This window comes from Bombina bombina, chromosome 6 (assembly GCF_027579735.1).
Source record: "Bombina bombina isolate aBomBom1 chromosome 6, aBomBom1.pri, whole genome shotgun sequence".
Lineage (NCBI taxonomy): Eukaryota > Metazoa > Chordata > Amphibia > Anura > Bombinatoridae > Bombina > Bombina bombina.
In genome coordinates, this window is record NC_069504.1 from 930,217,649 (window position 1) to 930,239,427 (window position 21,779).

The 21,779-nt window shown below is 37.0% G+C and overlaps 1 protein-coding gene across 1 annotated transcript in view; it reads right to left on the bottom strand.

Moving 5' to 3' along the window:
* WWC1 (WW and C2 domain containing 1) overlaps positions 1 to 21,779 on the bottom strand; it is a 425,359-nt gene that overhangs the window by 107,325 nt on the left and 296,255 nt on the right. Inside the window, exon 10 of the mRNA XM_053718574.1 lies at positions 888 to 977. Within this exon, the coding sequence (XP_053574549.1) occupies positions 888 to 977 (90 nt within the window). The remainder of the gene's footprint in view (positions 1 to 887; positions 978 to 21,779) is intronic.

Here is a 21,779-nt window from a genome sequence, read left to right on the forward strand (position 1 = left end):
TTGAGGTGTTGATCCTGGGTAGGGTTAAATGTGCTAGAACTCGCTTGCACTTTGGCTCAACAGACTGGGCTATAATATTCCAGGTGCCTGTGGACAGAAGTCGCTATTAACTCCTTATATGATCAACCAAAAAACATTCCACAGCACCAGTATAAAAACAACGTACTTTATTAAATCCATAATTGCACTATAAACAAAGCAACATTTTGTATTACGGCCAGATCGGCTGAAACGTTAACAAATATGATGCTTTCCTATGAGCTTTCTAATAGCACAAGTTGATGCTGCTTATGGTGGTTAAATGAGATTGGCTGGATGTGCTTTCTAGTGATGTCATCAAAATGGACAGCTTTTTTTCTGGATATCCTGACAAGACTACCATTACTTTATTATGTGTATGGTAACGTATACTACTTAGGTTACACCAATGTTGCTTTGTATTGTCTGAGAAAGGGAAAGCCCTTTCTCTGAAAAGTCACTTACTTAATAAAGTACTACTACATGCAGGTGAGTGTAGAGGTGTTACTTCCTATAGAACTAAGTATCTATGAAGATAGGTGCTTATTCTTGAAAAATAGTCCACAATATGTTATATATAGATAGTTTTAATGAAAACAAAATGTCTGCCTTCAGGTTTCCTGTTGCAAAATATACTAAACCCAAGAATGAATTTGTTTAGTCATTCCTAAAAAAAAGCACTGTATTGCCTAAGAAAGATGGAATACAAGACTTTGCAATAAATAAAATATGTTCCGGAATGTAAAAAAAGATAAAAAATAAATTATGTTTTAACTTGTCTAAGGATTATACAACAATACGACGACGGAATGTTTACAAGGATATATAAATGCTTACATCTTGCAGTAACACCTCACCATAAAACTTACCTCTTTAATTGTGCATGTAGGGTGGCAATTAATCTTGTAGTGTCTTCAAGTTCTCTCACCAACTGGTTTCTTTTACTGCTCATTTTCAATCTAAAATAAAAAGATATTTTTATGACAGTCCACAAAAGAAAAATGTATGGCTAATATATTTTTGCTTGTTAAAACAAAGAATCAACTCCAAAAGCATAAAAAGAATATATTAGCATTCAATTCATAGTCACGCATGTTATAGAAACATCAGAATAAAATGATAATGAAACAATATTTAGTTATCCTTACATTTTTTACTTTACTATTAGGTGACTATTGTACAATGTGACAAAATAATATCTCAAGTAGCAGATACAGTTATTATATGACATTAAAGGGACAGTCAACACCAGAATTTTTGTGGTTTTAAAAGATAGATAATTCCTTTATTACCCATTCCCCAGTTTTGCATAACCAACACTGTTATATTAATATACTTTTTACCTCTGTGATTAACTTGTATCTAAGCATCTTCTGACAGCCCCCTGATCACATGACATTTTATTTATTATCTATTGACTTTCATTTTAGCCAATTAGTGCAGTGTCTGCCACAATCCACGGGCGTGATCACAATGTTATCTATATGGCTCAGATGAACTAGCTCTCTCCTGTTGTGAAAAACAAATAAAAAAGCATGTAATAAGAGGCGGCATTCAGGGGCTTAGAAATTATCATATGAGCCTTCCTAGGTTTAGCTTTCAACTAAGAATACCAAGATTACAAAGCAAAATTGGTGATAAAAGTAAATTGGAAAGTTGTTTACATTGACGTGCCCTATTTGAAACATGAAAAAAAATTGGACTTGACTGTCCCTTTAAGTGAAAATCTAAATAAACTACATATATTGTGAATAAAACTTATTTGGATTGTGATATAACTATTACATCCACATCTCTTAACTTTTTTTTTTTTTTTAATTAATGCAGATTCAGATTAAAAATTTTAGTACTCAAAAACAATCAATGTTAAGAATTGAGTCTAAGAAATGAGTCGGATGAAACTAAGTCAAATAATGGTTGATTCTTTAAAGGGACATGAAACCCAAATTGCAGCAATCACATAAAGCATTATTTGGATCATGGGGCGCGATCCAATATACGGCATAGTTTTCGGCGCAAGCGAGGGAACCCGCGCCGCCCGTAGTTTCACCTCGCACATCGGGGTATTACATATAACCCGCCGGCAGTTGCTAAAGTGCCGTAAGTCGGATAAACTAGCGATGTCCAGAAATGAGCGTAACTACAAATTTCTGGAGTCGCCAGTGACTTACGGCACTTTAGAAACTGCCTGCACCTAAAAAAAGTAACTAAAATATTAAATCTCCCGTAACTGTCTAACATGCCTCCCAAAAATAAGCCCGACACGTATACCCCTATATCCGCAATCCCCCCTCTCACTCCTAATAATAAATGTATTAACCCCTAGACCGACAACCCCCCACAACGCAATAAGCCTAATTATTAACCCCTAAACCGCCATAGCCCACACCGCAATAAACCTATCCTAGTATTAACCCCTAAACCGCCGCTTCCGGAGCCCACCGCCACCTACATTATATGTATTAACCCCTAAACCGCCGCTCCCAGACGCCGCCGCACCTAAATAAAGTGTTTAACCCCTAAACCGCCGCTCCCGGACCCCGCCGCCACCTACATTAAATGTATTAACCCCTAATCTGACCCCCCCTACACCGCCATCACCTACATTAAATATATTAACCTCTAATCTGACCCCCCTACACATCCGCCACCTACATTAAATGTATTACCCCCTAAACCTAAGTCTAACCCTAACACCCCCCTAACTTAATTATTATTTAAATAAATCTAAATAATATTAATATTATTAACTAAATTATTCCTATTTAAAACTAAATACTTACCTATAAAATAAACCCTAAGATAGCTACAATATAATTAATAATTACATTGTAGCTATTTTAGGATTTATTTTTATTTTACAGGTAACTTTGTATTTATTTTAACTAGGTACAATAGCTATTAAATAGTTAATAACTATTTAATAGCTACCTAGTTAAAATAATTACAAAATTACCTGTAAAATAAATCCTAACCTAAGTTACAAATACACCTAACACTACACTATCAATAAATTAATTAAATAAATTAACTACAATTATCTAAAATAAAATACAATTAAATAAACTAAACTATAGTACAAAAACAAACACTAAATTAGAAAAAATAAAAAAATATTACAAGAAGTTTAAATTAATTACACCTAATCTAAGCCCCCTAATAAAATAAAAAAGCCCCCCAAAATAATAAAATTCCCTATCCTACACTAAATTACAAATAGCCCTTAAAAGGGCCTTTTGCGGGGCATTGCCCCAAAGTAATCAGCTCTTTTACCTGTGAAAAAAAGAACAATCCCCCCCAACATTACAACCCACCACCCACACACCCCTACTCTAAAACCCACCCGATCCCCCCTTAAAAAACCTAACACTACCCCATTGAAGATCACCCTACCTTGAGCTGTCTTCACCCAGCCGGGCCGAAGTCTTCATCCGATGGGGCAGAAGAGGACATCCAGACCGGCAGAAGTCTTCATCCTATCCGGGCAGAAGAGGACATCCAGACCGGCAGACGTCTTCATCCAAGCGGCATCTTCTATCTTCATCCATCTAACGAGGAACGGCTCCATCTTGAAGACCTCCGGCGCGGAACATCCTTCTATGCCGATGGACTAACGACGAATGAATATTCCTTTAAATTACGTCATCCAAGATGGCGTCCCTCGAATTCCGATTGGCTGATAGGATTCTATCAGCCAATCGGAATTAAGGTAGGAAAAATCCGATTGGTTGATTTAATCAGCCAATCGGATTGAAGTTCATTGGATGACGTCATCTAAAGGAATATTCATTTGTCGTTAGTCTGTCGGCCTAGAAGGATGTTCCGCGCCAGAGGTCTTCAAGATGGAGCTGTTTCTCGTTGGATGGATGAAGATGGAAGATGCCGCTTGGATGAAGACGTCTGCCGGTCCGGATGTCCTCTTCTGCCCGGATAGGATGAAGACTTCTGCCGGTCTGGATGTCCTCTTCTGCCCCATCGGATGAAGACTTCAGCCAGGCTGGGTGAAGACGGCTCAAGGTAGGGTGATCTTCAATGGGGTAGTGTTAGGTTTTTTAAGGGGGGATCGGGTGGGTTTTAGAGTAGGGGTGTGTGGGTGGTGGGTTGTAATGTTGGGGGGGGATTGTTCTTTTTTTTTACAGGTAAAAGAGCTGATTACTTTGGGGCAATGCCCCGCAAAAGGCCCTTTTAAGGGCTATTTGTAATTTAGTATAGGATAGGGAATTTTATTATTTTGGGGGGCTTTTTTATTTTATTAGGGGGCTTAGATTAGGTGTAATTAGTTTAAACTTCTTGTAATTTTTTTTTATTTTTTGTAATTTAGTGTTTTTTTTTGTACTATAGTTTAGTTTATTTAATTGTATTTTATTTTAGATAATGGTAGTTAATTTATTTAATTATTTTAATGATAGTGTGGTGTTAGGTGTATTTGTAACTTAGGTTAGGATTTATTTTACAGGTAATTTTGTAATTATTTTAACTAGGTAGCTATTAAATAGTTATTAACTATTTAATAGCTATTGTACCTAGTTAAAATAAATACAAAGTTGCCTGTAAAATAAATATAAACCCTAAAATAGCTACAATGTAATTATTAATTATATTGTAGCTATCTTAGGGTTTATTTTATAGGTAAGTATTTAGTTTTAAATAGGAATAATTTAGTTAATAATATTAATATTATTTAGATTTATTTAAATAATAATTAAGTTAGGTGGGCGTTAGGGTTAGACTTAGGTTAAGGGGGTAATACATTTACTGTAGGTGGCAGCGGTGTAGGGGGGTCAGATTAGAGGTTAATATATTTAATGTAGGTGGCGGCGGTGTAGGGGGGTCAGATTAGGGTTTAATAAATTTAATGTAGGTGGCGGCGTGGTCCGGGAGCGGTGGTTTAGGGGTTAAACACTTTATTTAGGTGCGGCGGGGTCCGGGAGCGGCGGTTTAGGGGTTAATACACTTTACTAGGTATTGCGGTGGGGGATTGCGGTTGACAGGTAGATAGACATTGCGCATGCGTTAGGTGTTAGGTTTTTTTTGCAGGCATTTTAGGGAGTTACGGTGCTCCCATACTCAGCGCAAGGCCTGCTAAGGCTGCATTTTATGGCGAGGTGAAAATGGAGTAAGATTTCTCCATTTTCGCCACGTAAGGCCTTGCGCTGGATATTGGATACCAAATTGCGCGGGTTTTATATGTTAGTCTATGGGTGAAAAAACTACGTCCGACGGGTGAAATATACGTGCCGCATTTATATGCGGCGCTGTATATAGGATACCAAACCCGCGCAAAAACCGGCGTCGCCGGATTTTGCGGGCGACGCTGCATATCGGATGGGGCCCGATGGGCTTTAGAAAATGTATCAAGACTAGCCATACAGTTTAGTGAATAAGCTTTGACAGCAATGTATTGTTTTAATGGACCACTAAATGCGCTATTGTTAAATAACTGGCAAATACACAATAAAAGACAATGCAATAGCAACTACTTTAAATATGAAATGATCAGTAGAATATTTTCTTGCAAATTTAAAAGTTAAAGTGATGGTAAATCCTAGAGTTTGTAAAACACTAGAATTTACCAGTGCAACAAATAAAGGGGACTTTCAGTCATGAAGTATAAAATACTTGTGCTGAAAGTTCCTATATTTGTCTGCAGCATTCACTGTGCTGTGCACCTCAGGCCGCCCGCAGCATAATGCTATTTTTCAATGAGGTGATGTTTCCACCTCTTAGCCAATAGCCGTGCGGGCCAGCTGGCATTATGCCGGATGTTATAGACTAAGATCACCTCACAGCAAAATAGCATTCTGCCGTGGGCTGCCTGAGGTGCTCAGCGTGGTGAACGCTTCAGACAAATACAAATATTTTATACTTCATGACTGAAAGTCCCCTTTATTTGTTCCACCACTGGTAAATCCTAGTGTTTCACAAACGCTAGGATTTACTATCACTTTGATCCAATTTTCTTCCTTCCATCTGTATCATGTACAGCCGTCAGCCAATCACAAAATGCATATATGAATACACTGTGCACTTGTGCACATGCTTAGTAGGAGCTGGAGCCTCAAAAAGTGTGCATATAAAAATAATGTGCACAGTTTTATAATGAAAGTATATTAGAAGGGTTTTTTAATAGCATGCTCTATTCGTAAAACTTTCATTTTGACTTTACTGACCCTTTAAATCAGTGCTGCTGATAATCATTCTAGCAAAAAATAGGCTGTAATTTGGTGATATAGCACTAAATATAAGAGAAAGAGAAGCTAGCTGTAATATTATTGCTCTGATTGAAGTCACATTTATTAAATAAAGATGCTTCTTTTTCTGTACACTTCTGTTAGTTGCTGTGCATGGTGTTGCTAGACTCTGGTTCATTAGAGAAATAGGTCACCTTGTGAAAGAGAGAAAAGGGAATACGTGTTTATGACAGCCACACAACATGAGAAGTGTCAACCTTTGCAGCGAGCCCATAAGCGCACTGCATGATCACTTTTGTTTTGTACATATAGCCTGGTGCAGCAGTCTTCTTTTTGATAGTCTTAGTCCAGATACAATCACCACAGTAGTCTGAATGGACATCACACAAACAGAGGTTTCTGTATATCCTTTAACTGAACTAAAAGCCAGTACTAAAATAAAAGCCTCTTTTTTTTAAAGCATTTTTCTAAAATAATAAATAGTTTCTGCAGTGTAGGTTCCCCCCTAACCCCCCAACCTCTATGACCCCCCCCCCCAAACAGCTCTCTTAACCTCCCCCTCTTCCTATTTGTGGCTATTTTAGGTACTGGCAGCTGCATGTTCTTTGCTTTTTTTGGAAGTTATAGGGCAATAAATACAAGTAGCACTTGGCTATTTCCAAACCATTTTTTTTTTTCAAAATTAGCGATAGTTACATTGGAACACTGATATCTGTCAGGTATCCCTAAATAACCCTTTACATGTATATATATTTTTAGTAGACAACCCAAAGTATTGATCTAGGCCCATTTTGGTATATTTCATGCAATCATTTCACCGCCAAATAAAAAAAATAGTTAACTTTTTCACAAACTTTAGGTTTCTCACTGAAATGATTTACAAACAACTTGTGCAATTATAGCACAAATGGTTGTAAATGTTTCTCTGGGATCCCCTTTATTTAGAAATAGCAGACATTTATGGCTTTGGCATTACTTTTTGGTAATTAGAAGGCCGCTAAATGCTGGCTGTGCACCATACTTGTATTATGCCCAGCAGTGAAGGGGTTAATTAGGTAGCTTTTAGGGAGCTTGAAGGTTTAATTTTAGCTTTAGTGTGGTGTAGTAGACAACCCAAAGTATTGATCTAGGCCCATTTTGGTATATCTCATGCCACCATTTCACCGCCAAATGCGATCAAATAAAAGAAATCGTTAACTTTTTCAATAACTTTAGCCTTCTCACTGAAATTATTTACAAACAGCTTGTGCAATTATGGCACAAATGATTGCAAATGCTTCTCTGGGATCCCCTTTGTTCAGAAATAACAGACTTATATGGCTTTGGCTTTGCGTTTTGGAAATTAGAAGGCCACTAAATGCCGCGGCACACCATACTTGTATTATGCCCAGCAGTGACGGGGTTAATTAGGTAGCTTGTAGGGAGCTTGAAGGGTTAATTTTAGCTTTATTGTAGAGATCAGGCTCTCTTCTGACACATCCCACCCCTTGATCCCTCCCTGACCACTCTCAAACAGCTCTCTTCCCTTCCCCACCTCACTATTGTCACCGAAAGTCTGCCAGTATAAAAATAAAAAGGTTGTTTTTTTAAATTATATATTTTCTGCAGTGTAGAATCCCCCCTTACCACCCAACCTCCCTCAGCCCCCCCAAACAGCTCTCTATCTAACCCACCCCACCCCTCTAATTATTTGCTGCCATTTTGGGTACTGGCAGCTGTCTACCAGTACCCACTTTTCAATAAAATGTGCCCATTTTTATATACTATATATCTTTTTCTGTAGTGTAGCTGCCCCCCCTCCCAGATTCTGTTCCCAACATTATTTCCCCCCTCCCTCTCCCACCACTCTTTCCCACCAACCTCTCGCCCCACTTCAAATGTGCATATCGGTGTGCAAAAAAAGGTATTGCAGTGATGCCTCAATATCGAGGCATCACGGCAATACCTTGAAAGCAGCTGGAAGCAATCAGGATCGATTCCACCGCTTGAAACCCCTGAGGACGTACAGGGTACATCCTTGGTCATTAACTGACCTTTATTGTAGGACGTACCCTGTACGTCCTTGGTCCTTAAGGGGTTAAAGCCCTTTGTCTGCCTTTTTTCTCTCTAATACCTGAGACCTCATATCTTTGAGCCTTTATAACTTTGTGTGCAATATTTGTTATTAATAATTTTTATTAGATAGTGTTATTATGAGTGTAAGTATACTTTGTAATGTATTTTGATGTGTTTTGTGCAATTTTTTATTTTTGCAAAACAGTTAACCACAGTTCTGAAGTTGCAATAATGATTCTAGCGTAAACTGCAATTGCGCTCACGCGATCATGTTTACTTTCCACTCGTAATACGAGTTGTAAGATCGATGAGCGCAAACCTTCACGATATACCCCTTATCGCTTGGGTGGAAACGTTTGCGCTCCACTTGTAATCTAGCCAATAATGTCTACATTTTTTACCTACAATAGCTCATGTAAATACAGAAAATAAATTAAACGTGATTTAATAGTGTAATCGTGGTTTCTAAAGTTTTCAGTAGAAAAAAGCCTATAGTGGAGACATAATATGCAAATAAGTAATGCTTAAAAAATACAGCAGCAATTAAATAACATAGTAACAAAATACAGGTAGCCCTCAGTTTACGCTGGGGTTAGGTTCCAGAAGGAATGGTTGTAAATCGAAACCGTTGTAAATTGAAACCCAGTTTATAATGTAAGTCAATGGGAAGTGAGGCAGATAGGTTCCAGGCCCCTCTAAAATTGTCATAAGTAACACCTAATACATTATTTTTAAAGCTTTGAAATTAAGACTTTAAATGCTAAACAGCATTATAAACCTAATAAAATAATCACACAACACAGAATATATAATTAAACTAAGTTAAATGAACAAAAACATTTGCTAAACAGCATTATAAACCTAATAAAATAATCACACAACACAGACTTCACTTGCATTTTTCTGCAAACAGTTCTTTCTATGCATTCCAATCTGGACTGATTTATAGACAGAAAGATCTTGTTCCTTTGAAATCTGCTCGATAGCTCAGGTCTGGTTAAACTGATTAATTTCAGCTTGCTTGGCTTTGCTGCAACACAAGCGGACAGCTCCACCTACTGGCTGTTTTAATAAATGCACTGCTTCTCAATGCTTTTCAATAGCAGTCACATGACTGGAAAAAAAGGTTGTTATTCTGAAACGGTGTAAATTGAACCGTTGTAAAACGAGGGCCACCTGTATAGTAGTAATGTCAAAATGGGCACCCATTAATGTACAATTAGGCATTATTTTTTTTACATATATATATATATATATATATATTTATTTTTTTCCAAGTACTGTATATGTTTTGTCACACTTGTAAAAACATTGAGACAAGTGGTTAAGCACTTACACTGGTAATATTTATTGAAAGTATGCAAAGAAAATCATGTGGCTGCTTTGCATTACTGTTCCTCTGAAGCTTGGAGCATTCCAACGACCTGAGAGAAATAAGCCTGGATTTTAAAAAGAAAGAGCAGTTTCCTGAGATTATAAATCATCAGGGGTACACAGAGAATATAACTGGTAAAATAAGTTTTCTGTTTTTTTCTGGCACCAGAATGTCCAAATAAAAAAAATCTAGATTTCATCATAAGCTTTCAAATAGCATTGGAGGGGTCTGACAGCATCAGGAGGCTCATGCTCAATCCTGGGATCTGTATAAAATGAACCGCAGTCTCAGAACTAATGTTTCAGCTTCTGCAGAAATGTTAGAGGAGTTCTACCAGCTCAATAGATGCAAGAAGGTGATGCTGAAGAACATTTAGATCCAAATGTAGAACTTAACACTCAGAAGCTGAACATGCAAAATTTTAATGGATAAACCTATATCCATAACATTTATGCTAAAAGCCAAATCTACAGATACAATACTAAATTACAAGGGACATTCCTGTCAATTGTCAAAAGTGTTCTATACTTTCTTATATGTCTTAGCTGTTTACGAGCCTCAGGCCTTCAAAAAGTAAAAACTAGATATGAGAAATATTTCCTTAATGAAAAAGGAATTATTAACTAGGTTGTCCATGCAGTCACTTTTAGGTTATCTTAATGATGATATCTTAATTAAAGGAATTATTAACTAGGTTGTCCATGCAGTAACTTTTAGGTTATCTTAATGGAATAATAGACCCTGAGAAAGAAGTTTTGGAATCCTTGGAAGAAGCCAATAAATGTGCCCAACTAGAAGAACTAGATCCAAAAACAAAGTCCTTTTGTCCCCGGCAGATGTCCTTGGTTTATCTAGCTTGATCATTTAAATCACTTGCTGGTGCAAAATAATAGCAAAATGCATCAAATAGGCTTCCATCATAAGGACTTGCAGAAATATTTTGGGGTGTGTGGGGGGTGGGGGGATGAAAATATACTGAACAAAATAATACCTGAACAACAAGTGCAGCAGAGAAGAGTTGCTTATTTTACACATAAGCTCCACATAATTTTAAATGTGGTAGAACAGTGGCATTAAGTTGGTGCTTTTGCTTAGATATAAGATATAAAATCCCTCCTCCCCTCTTGCCCCCCTCAAGACACCCATGGCTTCCATGGCTTTTACTCTTTTTGTCATGCTATGCCTATGATTTTGCTGATGTTCAATATTTATTTCATATTGTGCTTTTCCAATAAGGAATCAGTACTATTTTCCAAACCTCATGTTAATCATGCTGCTATGTCTCTGCACCTGGATTCCAGTATAAAGCAAATTCTTTAATTTCAGCCATTGTGATAATATATTTCAAGCCACTTTCAGTATTTGTTTCCAGTCACAATGCCCTATTTCCTCTGCACCTTGGATTACCACTCTTCTGAACCATTTATGTGAACTCCAGTATCAGCAACCCTATATTGCTCTATTTACAACACGTATACTGGACTCTACAGCTCATTACTCACTTGCTAAAACATTCTGAATATTACCTGGACTATAAGCTTGGTGTTATAGATGTTAACGCCACACAACAGCTCCTCTATACTTTTATGTTTACAACACCTGTCCTGGATTCTGTGGATAATTATTTTTTTACTACAAAGATGTGAATTTACTTAACATAGTTGTTTCTACAGTTACTCTGTGTCTAATACCACAGACTCCAGTCCAGTCTTCACTCACTCCAGTCTGCCAGTATGTGCTACATAATCCCTTGCATCATTGTCCAGGACCCTGACTCCCAGTGTTTAGTACTCCCTACTATTGGCCGAGGGTAAATCTCATTGTTATTCAGTGGATACTGAAAGTTTTCTAGCTGTTATTCCCTTAGTTATTAATCAATTTTAAATACAATGTATATATATATATATATATATATATATATATATATATATATATATATATACATACATACACACAGTATATATATATATATATATATATATATATATATATATATATATATATATATATATATATATATATATATATATATATATATATATATATACCCATAATAATTATGGTTCTTATTAAAGAGTGTGAAGGACATTTGCTGTACTTTAGAACAAATAAACTAGTCTGAACTTCCAAGGAATCACCATTACATCTACGGCAAGGACACAAGGGTCCCTGTTTCTGGTGAAATTCTTGCTAAACTTGCAGTACTCTATTTCCAGATACCCCTAATTTTAAGAAATTAGAAGAAGAAACATTCTGTCTTATGTGACCAATCCCTGTGATGAATATTTGTAAATGTTTTAAATAACTTATGATCTAAAGTTTATTACACCAAAGAGCTTATTATTATTTGTACAATTTACTTATAGAGTGCACAGTTATCATTGTTATATAATCATGGATGTAGCTGCTTTACTGATCCTATGAAAATAAAATTAAACAGGCCAAAGTAAAATACATTAAAAGACCTGTAGTAGGAGGCATCATTCACATGTGATATTCAAGCTTTGTGAACAACTGACTGCAATTTAGTGACCCCTGGTGTAAAACTGCTTTTTATTTTGTAAAGGGACATGACAGCAACATTTAACTTTCAAGGTTCAGATAAATAATACAATTTTAAGAGACTTTACAATTTACTTCTATTATGAAATTGACTTTGTTCTTTTGGTATCCTATCTTTTACAGCATATCTAGATATGCTCATGAGCAGCAATGCACTGATGGGAGCTAGCTGGTGATTGCTGGATAAGCACATATGCCCATTGTTATTGGCTCACCAGATAGGTTCAGCTATGTCCCAGCAGTGCATTGCTACTCTAGAGCTGGCTTTACCTATGTGTTTAAACCCTATGAAGTTACATGCAAGCTATAGTGCAATAATAAAATGCTGTAACACATTACAGCATTTTCTTTTTACAGATTTCTGTCCCTTTAAAGAGGCAAATGATTTGCCGCAGCCTTAAAGCCATTATAATGAGTCACATTTTTCTTATTCTTATATTTATCGAAAATCAGCCCTTTAGGCTATTAGATGAAAGTCTCAGGTTGCTTCTGTGCATTTGTTTGTAAGGCTGAAAGACAGCTCAATAAGAAAAGCCTAATTGATATTAGAATGTGCCAAAGTCATCTGTTCTGTTAACTTGTAGACACAGGAGACAGAGATAATGCGCAGCATGAAATATAGCAGGTTATGCACAAAAGGAGGCAGGCAAATGCAACATCTTAGATATGGAGTTAAATTATACTCTGCCTTGGCAAGGACTTATTCAGTGTGTGCTCATATAGATAAATGCTTCCTATTGTCCAAAAACAAAATAACCCAAATCTATTTAGGATAACTTCTGAATGAGATTTATACCCCTTAATTAAGCCACTACAATGATAAGACTGATTTGAGAAAAAACAGAAAATAACAGAAATTACACAATTTAAAGCATGAAAACTATTAGAACATGACAAAACTAAACAAAGTGTGAACTATACTTCTTTAAAGTGAAGGTCAATTTTGATGAATTAGTGCCCGGTTTTTAATAATCCTTTTAAAAACAAGGGCACTTTAATCAAAATTGACATTTCACTCTTTTTCTTCAAAAACTTACCTTTTCATTCTAGCAGCCGCTCCAGCGATTCCCACGGCCGTCGGAAGCCTCTGCAGATGTCAGAAATTACGAATCCGGCTTCCTCCAATCACGGCTTCCCCCAGGGGAATCTTGGCCTGATGCAATGCAGTGATTGGGGGAAGCCGGATTCGTCATTTTGGACCTTTGAAGACGGCTTGCGACAGGCGGAGGAAGTGCTAGAGCGGCTGTCAGGATTAAAAGGTACGTTTTTGAAGAAAATGAGTGAAATGTCAATTTTGATTAATTAAAGTGCCCTTGTTTTTAATAGGATTATTAAAGGATTACTTTCTGTTATAATTTTTAAGGTAAACAACTAACATATTAAAGTTAATAAACATTAATTAAAACCTACTGACCTATATTTTCTCCAAAACGAAGTTTAATAACGTTCTAAAAGTTATATCTTTTATTCGCCGATGTTGTCACGTTATCCTGCCCACTATTTTCAGCACTGCATGTTCAAAATACTTAAACCAATAACTTTGTGTTTAAAGCGCCATTTTGAAACCTAGGTATTGTAAACCTAGGTATTGTAAACGGATTGGTACAGAGCAAAGGATACCCACGGAGTGGGTTTGGAAAACAATTCAATTTGCAGACAAGATTTCTGATATACGGTAGAGATATGTTAATGAAATGCTATTGATAAAAAGCGTATTTGGGGTAGTTAGTTAATAACAGGCATAGAAAATATTTACTTACAGTGGTCCTTTAAAAACCGGGCACTAATTCATCAAAATTGACCTTCACTTTAACAAGGAAACAGGAAACATCTCTCTCTCTCTCTCGATACTTGTACCCACCCCTCATCATATCCACAAGTTATGATGCAGTTGCCATTAAAATCAATGGTGAAGGATCTATCTTGTAACAGTTTGCCTTAAAGTACACCAAATGAGTTCCACTGTGAAGGAAGTTGGCATCACAAAAATGTCTTCAAAATTTAATAAAATGGAAAAACTCCCTCAATAAAAAAATCCACGCTAACATAAGTCAAATGTAAAAACTGCAAAAGTATAAGAAAAAATGAGATATTTCACAAAGTTAGTATGAATTCTACATGACTGGTATGACATATAGCATTATGAAAAGTAAATTGCTCTATATTTTGAACTGTACTTAGATGAAATATGTATATATATAGTATATACACAAACATATATATATATATATATATATATATATATATACATACATACACACACACACACAAAACTTTAGCTGACTACAATTATTACTCACTTGTATATATATGGAGTTTATAATCAGCACTTCTCCAAAAATAAATAAATATATATATATATATATATATATATATATATATATATATATATATATATATATATATATATATATATATATATATATATATATATATGTACGAACATACACTGTTACTTATAAAAAATAATAATACTGCAAGAGAATATTCAATTGTAAGGGTTGAACCATAGAAAAATACAGAGAAAAATAAAAAAAAAATTTATATACCTTGTTGGATTTTCCAAAACCTGCAAGATATTATTATATATGACACTTATAATTTACAATACCTTTACTGTATGTCCATATAGAGCTTACAAAAACTCTCAGATGAATGTAGAGCAAAAGCTCACAAGTGTGTCCCAATGCTATGAATGATTTAAAGTTGATGTCTGATAATAGCTGATATTGGTTGGTATCCCTTTAAATTTTAAAGGTCCAGAGTGCTTTTCTATGCTGCTCCAATCAAGCCTGGTAATCCCAAACCTCGGCTTTGTAGATAGTTACATGAAAGTAGAAGAAAAGAGAGAGCGCACAGCAAGACTCAAGTGTAGATTTTTATTAATACATATGCACACAAATAATGTTGCACTTACTAGATTAAAGATTTAAAATAGCATTCAGGTAAAACGCTCACTCCTCAGCGTTACCCTTACCCGCCTCACAATGCAGTCTGAGATGACAGTGTCTCCTGCTGTTACAGCCGAAAGCGTCTTAACAGGGTTTTCCGGATACCCTGATTGTCTGCTCGTTGACTAGTAGGGAGGACAAGTTTAGCTTCGATGGTGGCGTCGGACCTGTCAGCTGGTACCTGATGCGTTTCCCCCGGTCAGCGGCCGGGCTTTTTCAAAGGTAAAACAACGGATAAATTGTCCCAATGTGCCCTTGATATTTAAAGGGCTGTCAGCCAACCAAAACTAATGGGTGTGCTGGTTTACAGCCAATCGTATTGTTCAGATACGTGGGTATGTAAGAAAGCTTGTGATTACGGCAATCCTCTATTAGATTGTAATGCGATCCCATATTACGTAGTTTATTTACTACAATGTGGGTGTGGCCTATTATATGTAGGCCGCATAAAACGTAAAATCAGACGACGAGTAAATTAACATATTTATAATATAAAAGAAAGAATGACTAATCATAGTATCCCCAAACACTTTTTAGAATGTCATGGACACAACCCTAGTTCTTTAAAGGTACAAGTTATAGATAGTGTTCCTTTGTCAAAACCAAATCGCCTTTTAGAGCTAAGGAAACTGGAAAGAAAATGGATATATAAACTCCAAACATTGCAATCTTTTGGTTTAAATATAGATATTGATGTAGCTGCCTTTATATAAAATCGTTATCTCTATGAGCTTAAAAGAATCAAATATGGTAATAGGTTATCTGCATTCAGCGACATTCTTAAATATAAAGTCACAAGAGGACAGATCAGTTAATATATCAGACTATTAGGAATAATAATAAAAAATTGTTTTATATACATAAATTATTTTTAGGTTTTTTTATCAAGTGGTTTCTACTAGGTAGCATTTTATTAGGTAATATCTACACTTAATCGGTTAAATTACGAATTTTAAAACTCTAAGCAATTAATTTTAACATGTCATTAATTAAATTATGAATTTTAGGATACTAAGCAATTAATTTTAACATGTCAATTATTAGAATTTTTAATTTATTTATCAGACTTCATACTAAACATAGTGTCTATGTAGTATTCATATCGGTATTGTACTATATCAAAAATCATAGTCAAGCAAACTCTCAATTGTTTGCTAATATTGTTTCATAGTATATTCAGACATACCGTTGCAAGTTAAGCTTATATTTATTGCTATCTTGTATCAAAATGTTTTTATGCTTCTATGTTTTTTTATATACAATTGTTTTTAAATATATACTTTTTGTGCAACTGATGTATAATATGGGATCGCATTACAATCTAATAGAGGATTGCCTTAATCACAAGCTTTCTTACACACCCACGTATCTGAACATTACGATTGGCTGTAAACCAGCACACCCATTAGTTTTGGTTGGCTGACAGCCCTTTAAATATCAAGGGCGCATTGGGACAATTTATCCGTTGTTTTACCTTTGAAAAAGCACGGCCGCTGACCGGGGGAAACGCGTCAGGTACCAGCTGACAGGTCCGACGCCACCATCAAAGCTAAACTTGTCCTCCCTACTAGTCAACGAGCAAACAATTAGGGTATCCGGAAAACCCTGTTAAGACGCTTTCGGCTGTAACAGCAGGAGACACTGTCATCTCAGACTGCATTGTGAGGCGGGTAAGGGTAACGCTGAGGAGTGAGCGTTTTACCTGAATGCTATTTTAAATCTTTTATCTAGCAAGTGCAACATTTTTTGTGTGCATGTGTATTAATAAAAATCTACACTTGAGTCTTGCTGTGCGCTCTCTCTTTTCTTCTACTTTCATGACTGGTATGAGTTAAGTTGAAAAAAATCACAATCAAACCCCCCACCCAGCCCTTTCCTTATATTTATGAGGTCTCCGGTGACCTTCCCGTTTTATAAAGTAAGACCATTTTTGCATTACAATACAACCCCCCATATGTAACAATTACATTAATCCCATTTCAGTGGTGTTTCTGAATTTTTTATAGTTGTACTTGTTTTTCAGCTTTGAAAGTGGATCTCATATTATGTCAAAGATTTAATGTATTCTGCACATTTAGTTCAATGCTGTGATCAAATGCGCTGCAATTACACAGTGCACCAGTGCTGCATTTTTAAAAAAAAAAAAAACGGAAAAAAAAACCCATAAGAGGCTAGTGAGGAACGTAAGGTAAGTATACCTTTGGGGGTTTAAATCTCTCGAATCTTTTTTGTTTTTGCAGGTGTCGTTAGGATAACATTACATAGTTCTGCACATAGTGCAGAATTATGTAACATTATTTTTTATGTTTACTGTCCCTTTAATAACATTTTAGGATTAAAGACTTTTTACTTTCTGGTTAAACACAGTTATGTTTCACTTTAATATCATTTTCTTTATGAAAATGTCCACTTTATTGGCATACAGTGGCATAAACATAGGAAAACATTATTATCTATATTTCATCTAAGAGTAATGTGATATTTTACCTCAGCTGAGATATAATCAATAAATAAAATATTTATGAGGCTGGTTTATCAATGTGTCTGTTGTGGTGAATTGACCATAAAATATAATGGAGTAAGGTTTAAAATCACAATCTGATTTATCTAACTTTAAAGGGACATGAAACTCAACATTTTTCTTTCATGATTGAGATAGAAAATACAATTTTTTTTTAAAAAAAGTTTCCAATTTATTTATATTATCAAATGTGCTACATTCTCATTGTTAAAGAGATATCTACATTAGGTAGCGTGCGCATGTCTGGAGTACTAGATGACAGGAAATAATGCTGCCATCTAGTGCTCTTGCTGATGTATAATATTGTTGTAAAACTGCTGCCATATTGTGCTGCAGACATGTGCCTGAACTTACCTCCCTGCTTTTCAACAAAGGATAACAAAAAATTAAGAAAATTTTAAAATCATGAAAGAAAAAAAATTGGGTTTTATTTCCCTTTAAGAGTGCTATCTAATAAACAAGTTTCTGACAGCTGTGGCTTGGATGTTTCCTTTATCTATACTAATGTTTGCACCAACAACCAGACTAGACTGGTACTGCTTTGCGCTCGGCCGTTTCTAATCTTTATGTCTTCTTGGCAGATCTGGTATGTTTCAAATCTAACTCATTTTCCATCTATTTATATAATCGTTTCCTGCCTTCTAAAATATTCCATGTCTATTTTATGTACCTGACATAAATTCCACAGATTCCGTGGGATGTTTCTATTTCCTTTAATCTTACATGCTGCATACTTACATACCTACATAAAGATATACATATACATTCTTTTAACTATCATTTTCACAGACTCAAAGGCCCATTCTTTAGATGTTTTTACAAAGCAATACATAGTCAGGGTATAAGTCTCTTGATCACTAACCGATGAAGAAAGGAAATATTGCTTCTAAAATCTGAAACCTAAAGCAGCAATCTCCTTAAAGGAGCAATGTAGTCAACATTTTTTTTTGTTTCCTGTAAAAAAACATAATTTATGCTTACCTGATAAATTTATTTCTCTTGTAGTGTATCCAGTCCACGGATCATCCATTACTTGTGGGATATATTCCCTTCCCAACAGGAAGTTGCAAGAGGATCACCCACAGCAGAGCTGCTATATAGCTCCTCCCCTACATGTCATATCCAGTCATTCGACCGAAACAAAACAAGAAAGGAGAAACCATAGGGTGCAGTGGTGACTGGAGTTTTTAATTAAAATTTAGATCTGCCTTAAAAAGACAGGGCGGGCCGTGGACTGGATACACTACAAGAGAAATAAATTTATCAGGTAAGCATAAATTATGTTTTCTCTTGTTAAGTGTATCCAGTCCACGGATCATCCATTACTTGTGGGATACCAATACCAAAGCTAAAGTACACGGATGATGGGAGGGACAAGGCAGGAACTTAAATGGAAGGAACCACTGCCTGTAGAACCTTTCTCCCAAAAACAGCCTCCGAAGAAGCAAAAGTGTCAAATTTGTAAAATTTTGAAAAGGTGTGAAGCGAAGACCAAGTCGCAGCCTTGCAAATCTGTTCAACAGAGGCCTCATTTTTAAAGGCCCAGGTGGAAGCCACAGCTCTAGTAGAATAAGATGTAATCCTTTCAGGGGGCTGCTGTCCAGCAGTCTCATAGGCTAAACGTATTATGCTACGAAGCCAAAAGGAGAGAGAGGTTGCCGAAGCTTTTTGACCTCTCCTCTGACCAGAGTAAACGACAAACAGGGAAGAAGTTTGACGAAAATCTTTAGTTGCCTGTAAATAGAACTTCAGGGCACGGACTATGTCCAGATTATGCAAAAGACGTTCCTTCTTTGAAGAAGGATTAGGGCACAATGATGGAACAACAATCTCTTGATTGATATTCCTGTTAGAAGCTACCTTAGGTAAAAACCCAGGTTTAGTACGCAGCACTACCTTGTCTGAATGGAAAATCAGATAAGGAGAATCACAATGTAAGGCGGATAACTCAGAGACTCTTCGAGCCGAGGAAATAGCCATCAGAAACAGAACTTTCCAAGATAAAAGCTTAATATCAATGGAATGAAGGGGTTCAAACGGAACTCCTTGGAGAACTTTAAGAACCAAGTTTAAGCTTCACGGAGGAGCAACAGTTTTAAACACAGGCTTAATCCTAGCCAAAGCCTGACAAAATGCCTGGACGTCTGGAACTTCTGCCAGACGCTTGTGCAAAAGAATAGACAGAGCAGAAATCTGTCCCTTTAACGAACTAGCAGATAAGCCCTTTTCCAAACCCTCTTGTAGAAAGGACAATATCCTAGGAATCCTAACCTTACTCCATGAGTAACTCTTGGATTCGCACCAATATAAGTATTTACGCCATATCTTATGGTAGATTTTTCTGGTAACAGGCTTCCGTGCCTGTATTAAGGTATCAATAACTGACTCTGAGAAGCCACGCTTTGATAGGATCAAGCGTTCAATCTCCATGCAGTCAGCCTCAGAGAAATTAGATTTGGATGGTTGAAAGGACCTTGTATTAGAAGGTCCTGCCTCAGGGGCAGAGACCATGGTGGACAGGACGACATGTCCACTAGGTCTGCATACCAGGTCCTGCGTGGCCACGCAGGCGCTATCAGAATCACTGATGCTCTCTCCTGTTTGATCTTGGCAATCAGTCAAGGCAGCAGCGGAAACGGTGGAAACACATAAGCCATCTTGAAAACCCAAGGGGCTGCTAGAGCATCTATCAGAGCCGCCTCCGGGTCCCTGGATCTGGATCCGTAATGAGGAAGCTTGGTGTTCTGGCGAGACGCCATGAGATCCAGTTCTGGATTGCCCCAACGATGAATCAGTTGAGCGAACACCTCCGGATGAAGTTCCCACTCCCCCGGATGAAAAGTCTGGCGACTTAGAAAGTCCGCCTCCCAGTTCTCCACGCCTGGGATGTAGATCGCTGACAGGTGGCAAGAGTGAGACTCTGCCCAGCAAATTATCTTTGAGACTTATAACATCGTTAGGGAATTCCTGGTTCCCCCTTGATGGTTGATGTAAGCCACAGTCGTGATGTTGTCCGACTGAAATCTGATGAACCTCAGTGTTGCTAACTGAGGCCAAGCTTGAAGAGCATTGAATATTGCTCTTAACTCCAGAATATTTATTGGGAGGAGTTTCTCCTCCTGGGTCCACAATGTCTGAGCCTTCAGGGAATTCCAGACTGCGCCCCAACCTAGAAGGCTGGCATCTGTTGTTACAATCGTCCAATCTGGCCTGCGAAAGGTCATGCCCTTGGACAGATGGACCCGAGAAAGCCACCAGAGAAGAGAATCTCTGGTCTCCTGATCCAGATTTAGTAGAGGGGACAAATCTGAGTAATCCCCATTACACTGACTTAGCATGCATAATTGCAGCGGTCTGAGATGCAGGCATGCAAATGGCACTATGTCCATTGCCGCTACCATTAAGCCGATTACTTCCATGCACTGAGCCACTGACGGGCGTGGAATGGAATGAAGCACACGGCAAGCATTTAGAAGTTTTGATAACCTGGACTCTGTCAGGTAAATTTTCATCTCTACAGAATCTATAAGAGTCCCTAGGAAGGAGACTCTTGTGAGTGGTGATAGAGAACTCTTTTCCACGTTCACTTTCCACCCATGCGACCTCAGAAATGCCAGAACTATCTCTGTATGAGACTTGGCCATTTGAAAGCTTGACGCCTGTATCAGGATGTCGTCTAGATACGGAGCCACCGCTATGCCTCTCGGTCTTAGAACCGCCAGAAGTGAGCCCAGAACCTTTGTAAAGATTCTCGGGGCCGTAGCCAACCCGTAGGGAAGAGCTACAAACTGGTAATGCCTGTCTAGAAAGGCAAATCTCAGGTACCGATAATGATCTTTGTGAATCGGTATGTGAAGGTAGGCATCCTTTAAGTCCACTGTGGTCATGTAGTGACCCTCTTGGATCATGGGTAGGATGGTTCGAATAGTTTCCATTATGAATGATGGAACTCTTAGGAATTTATTTAAGATCTTTAGGTCCAAGATTGGTCTGAAGGTTCCCTCTTTCTTGGGAACCACAAACAGATTTGAGTAAAATCCCTGTCCTTGTTCCATCCGCGGAACCGGGTGGATTACCCCCATTACTAGGAGGTCTTGTACACAGCG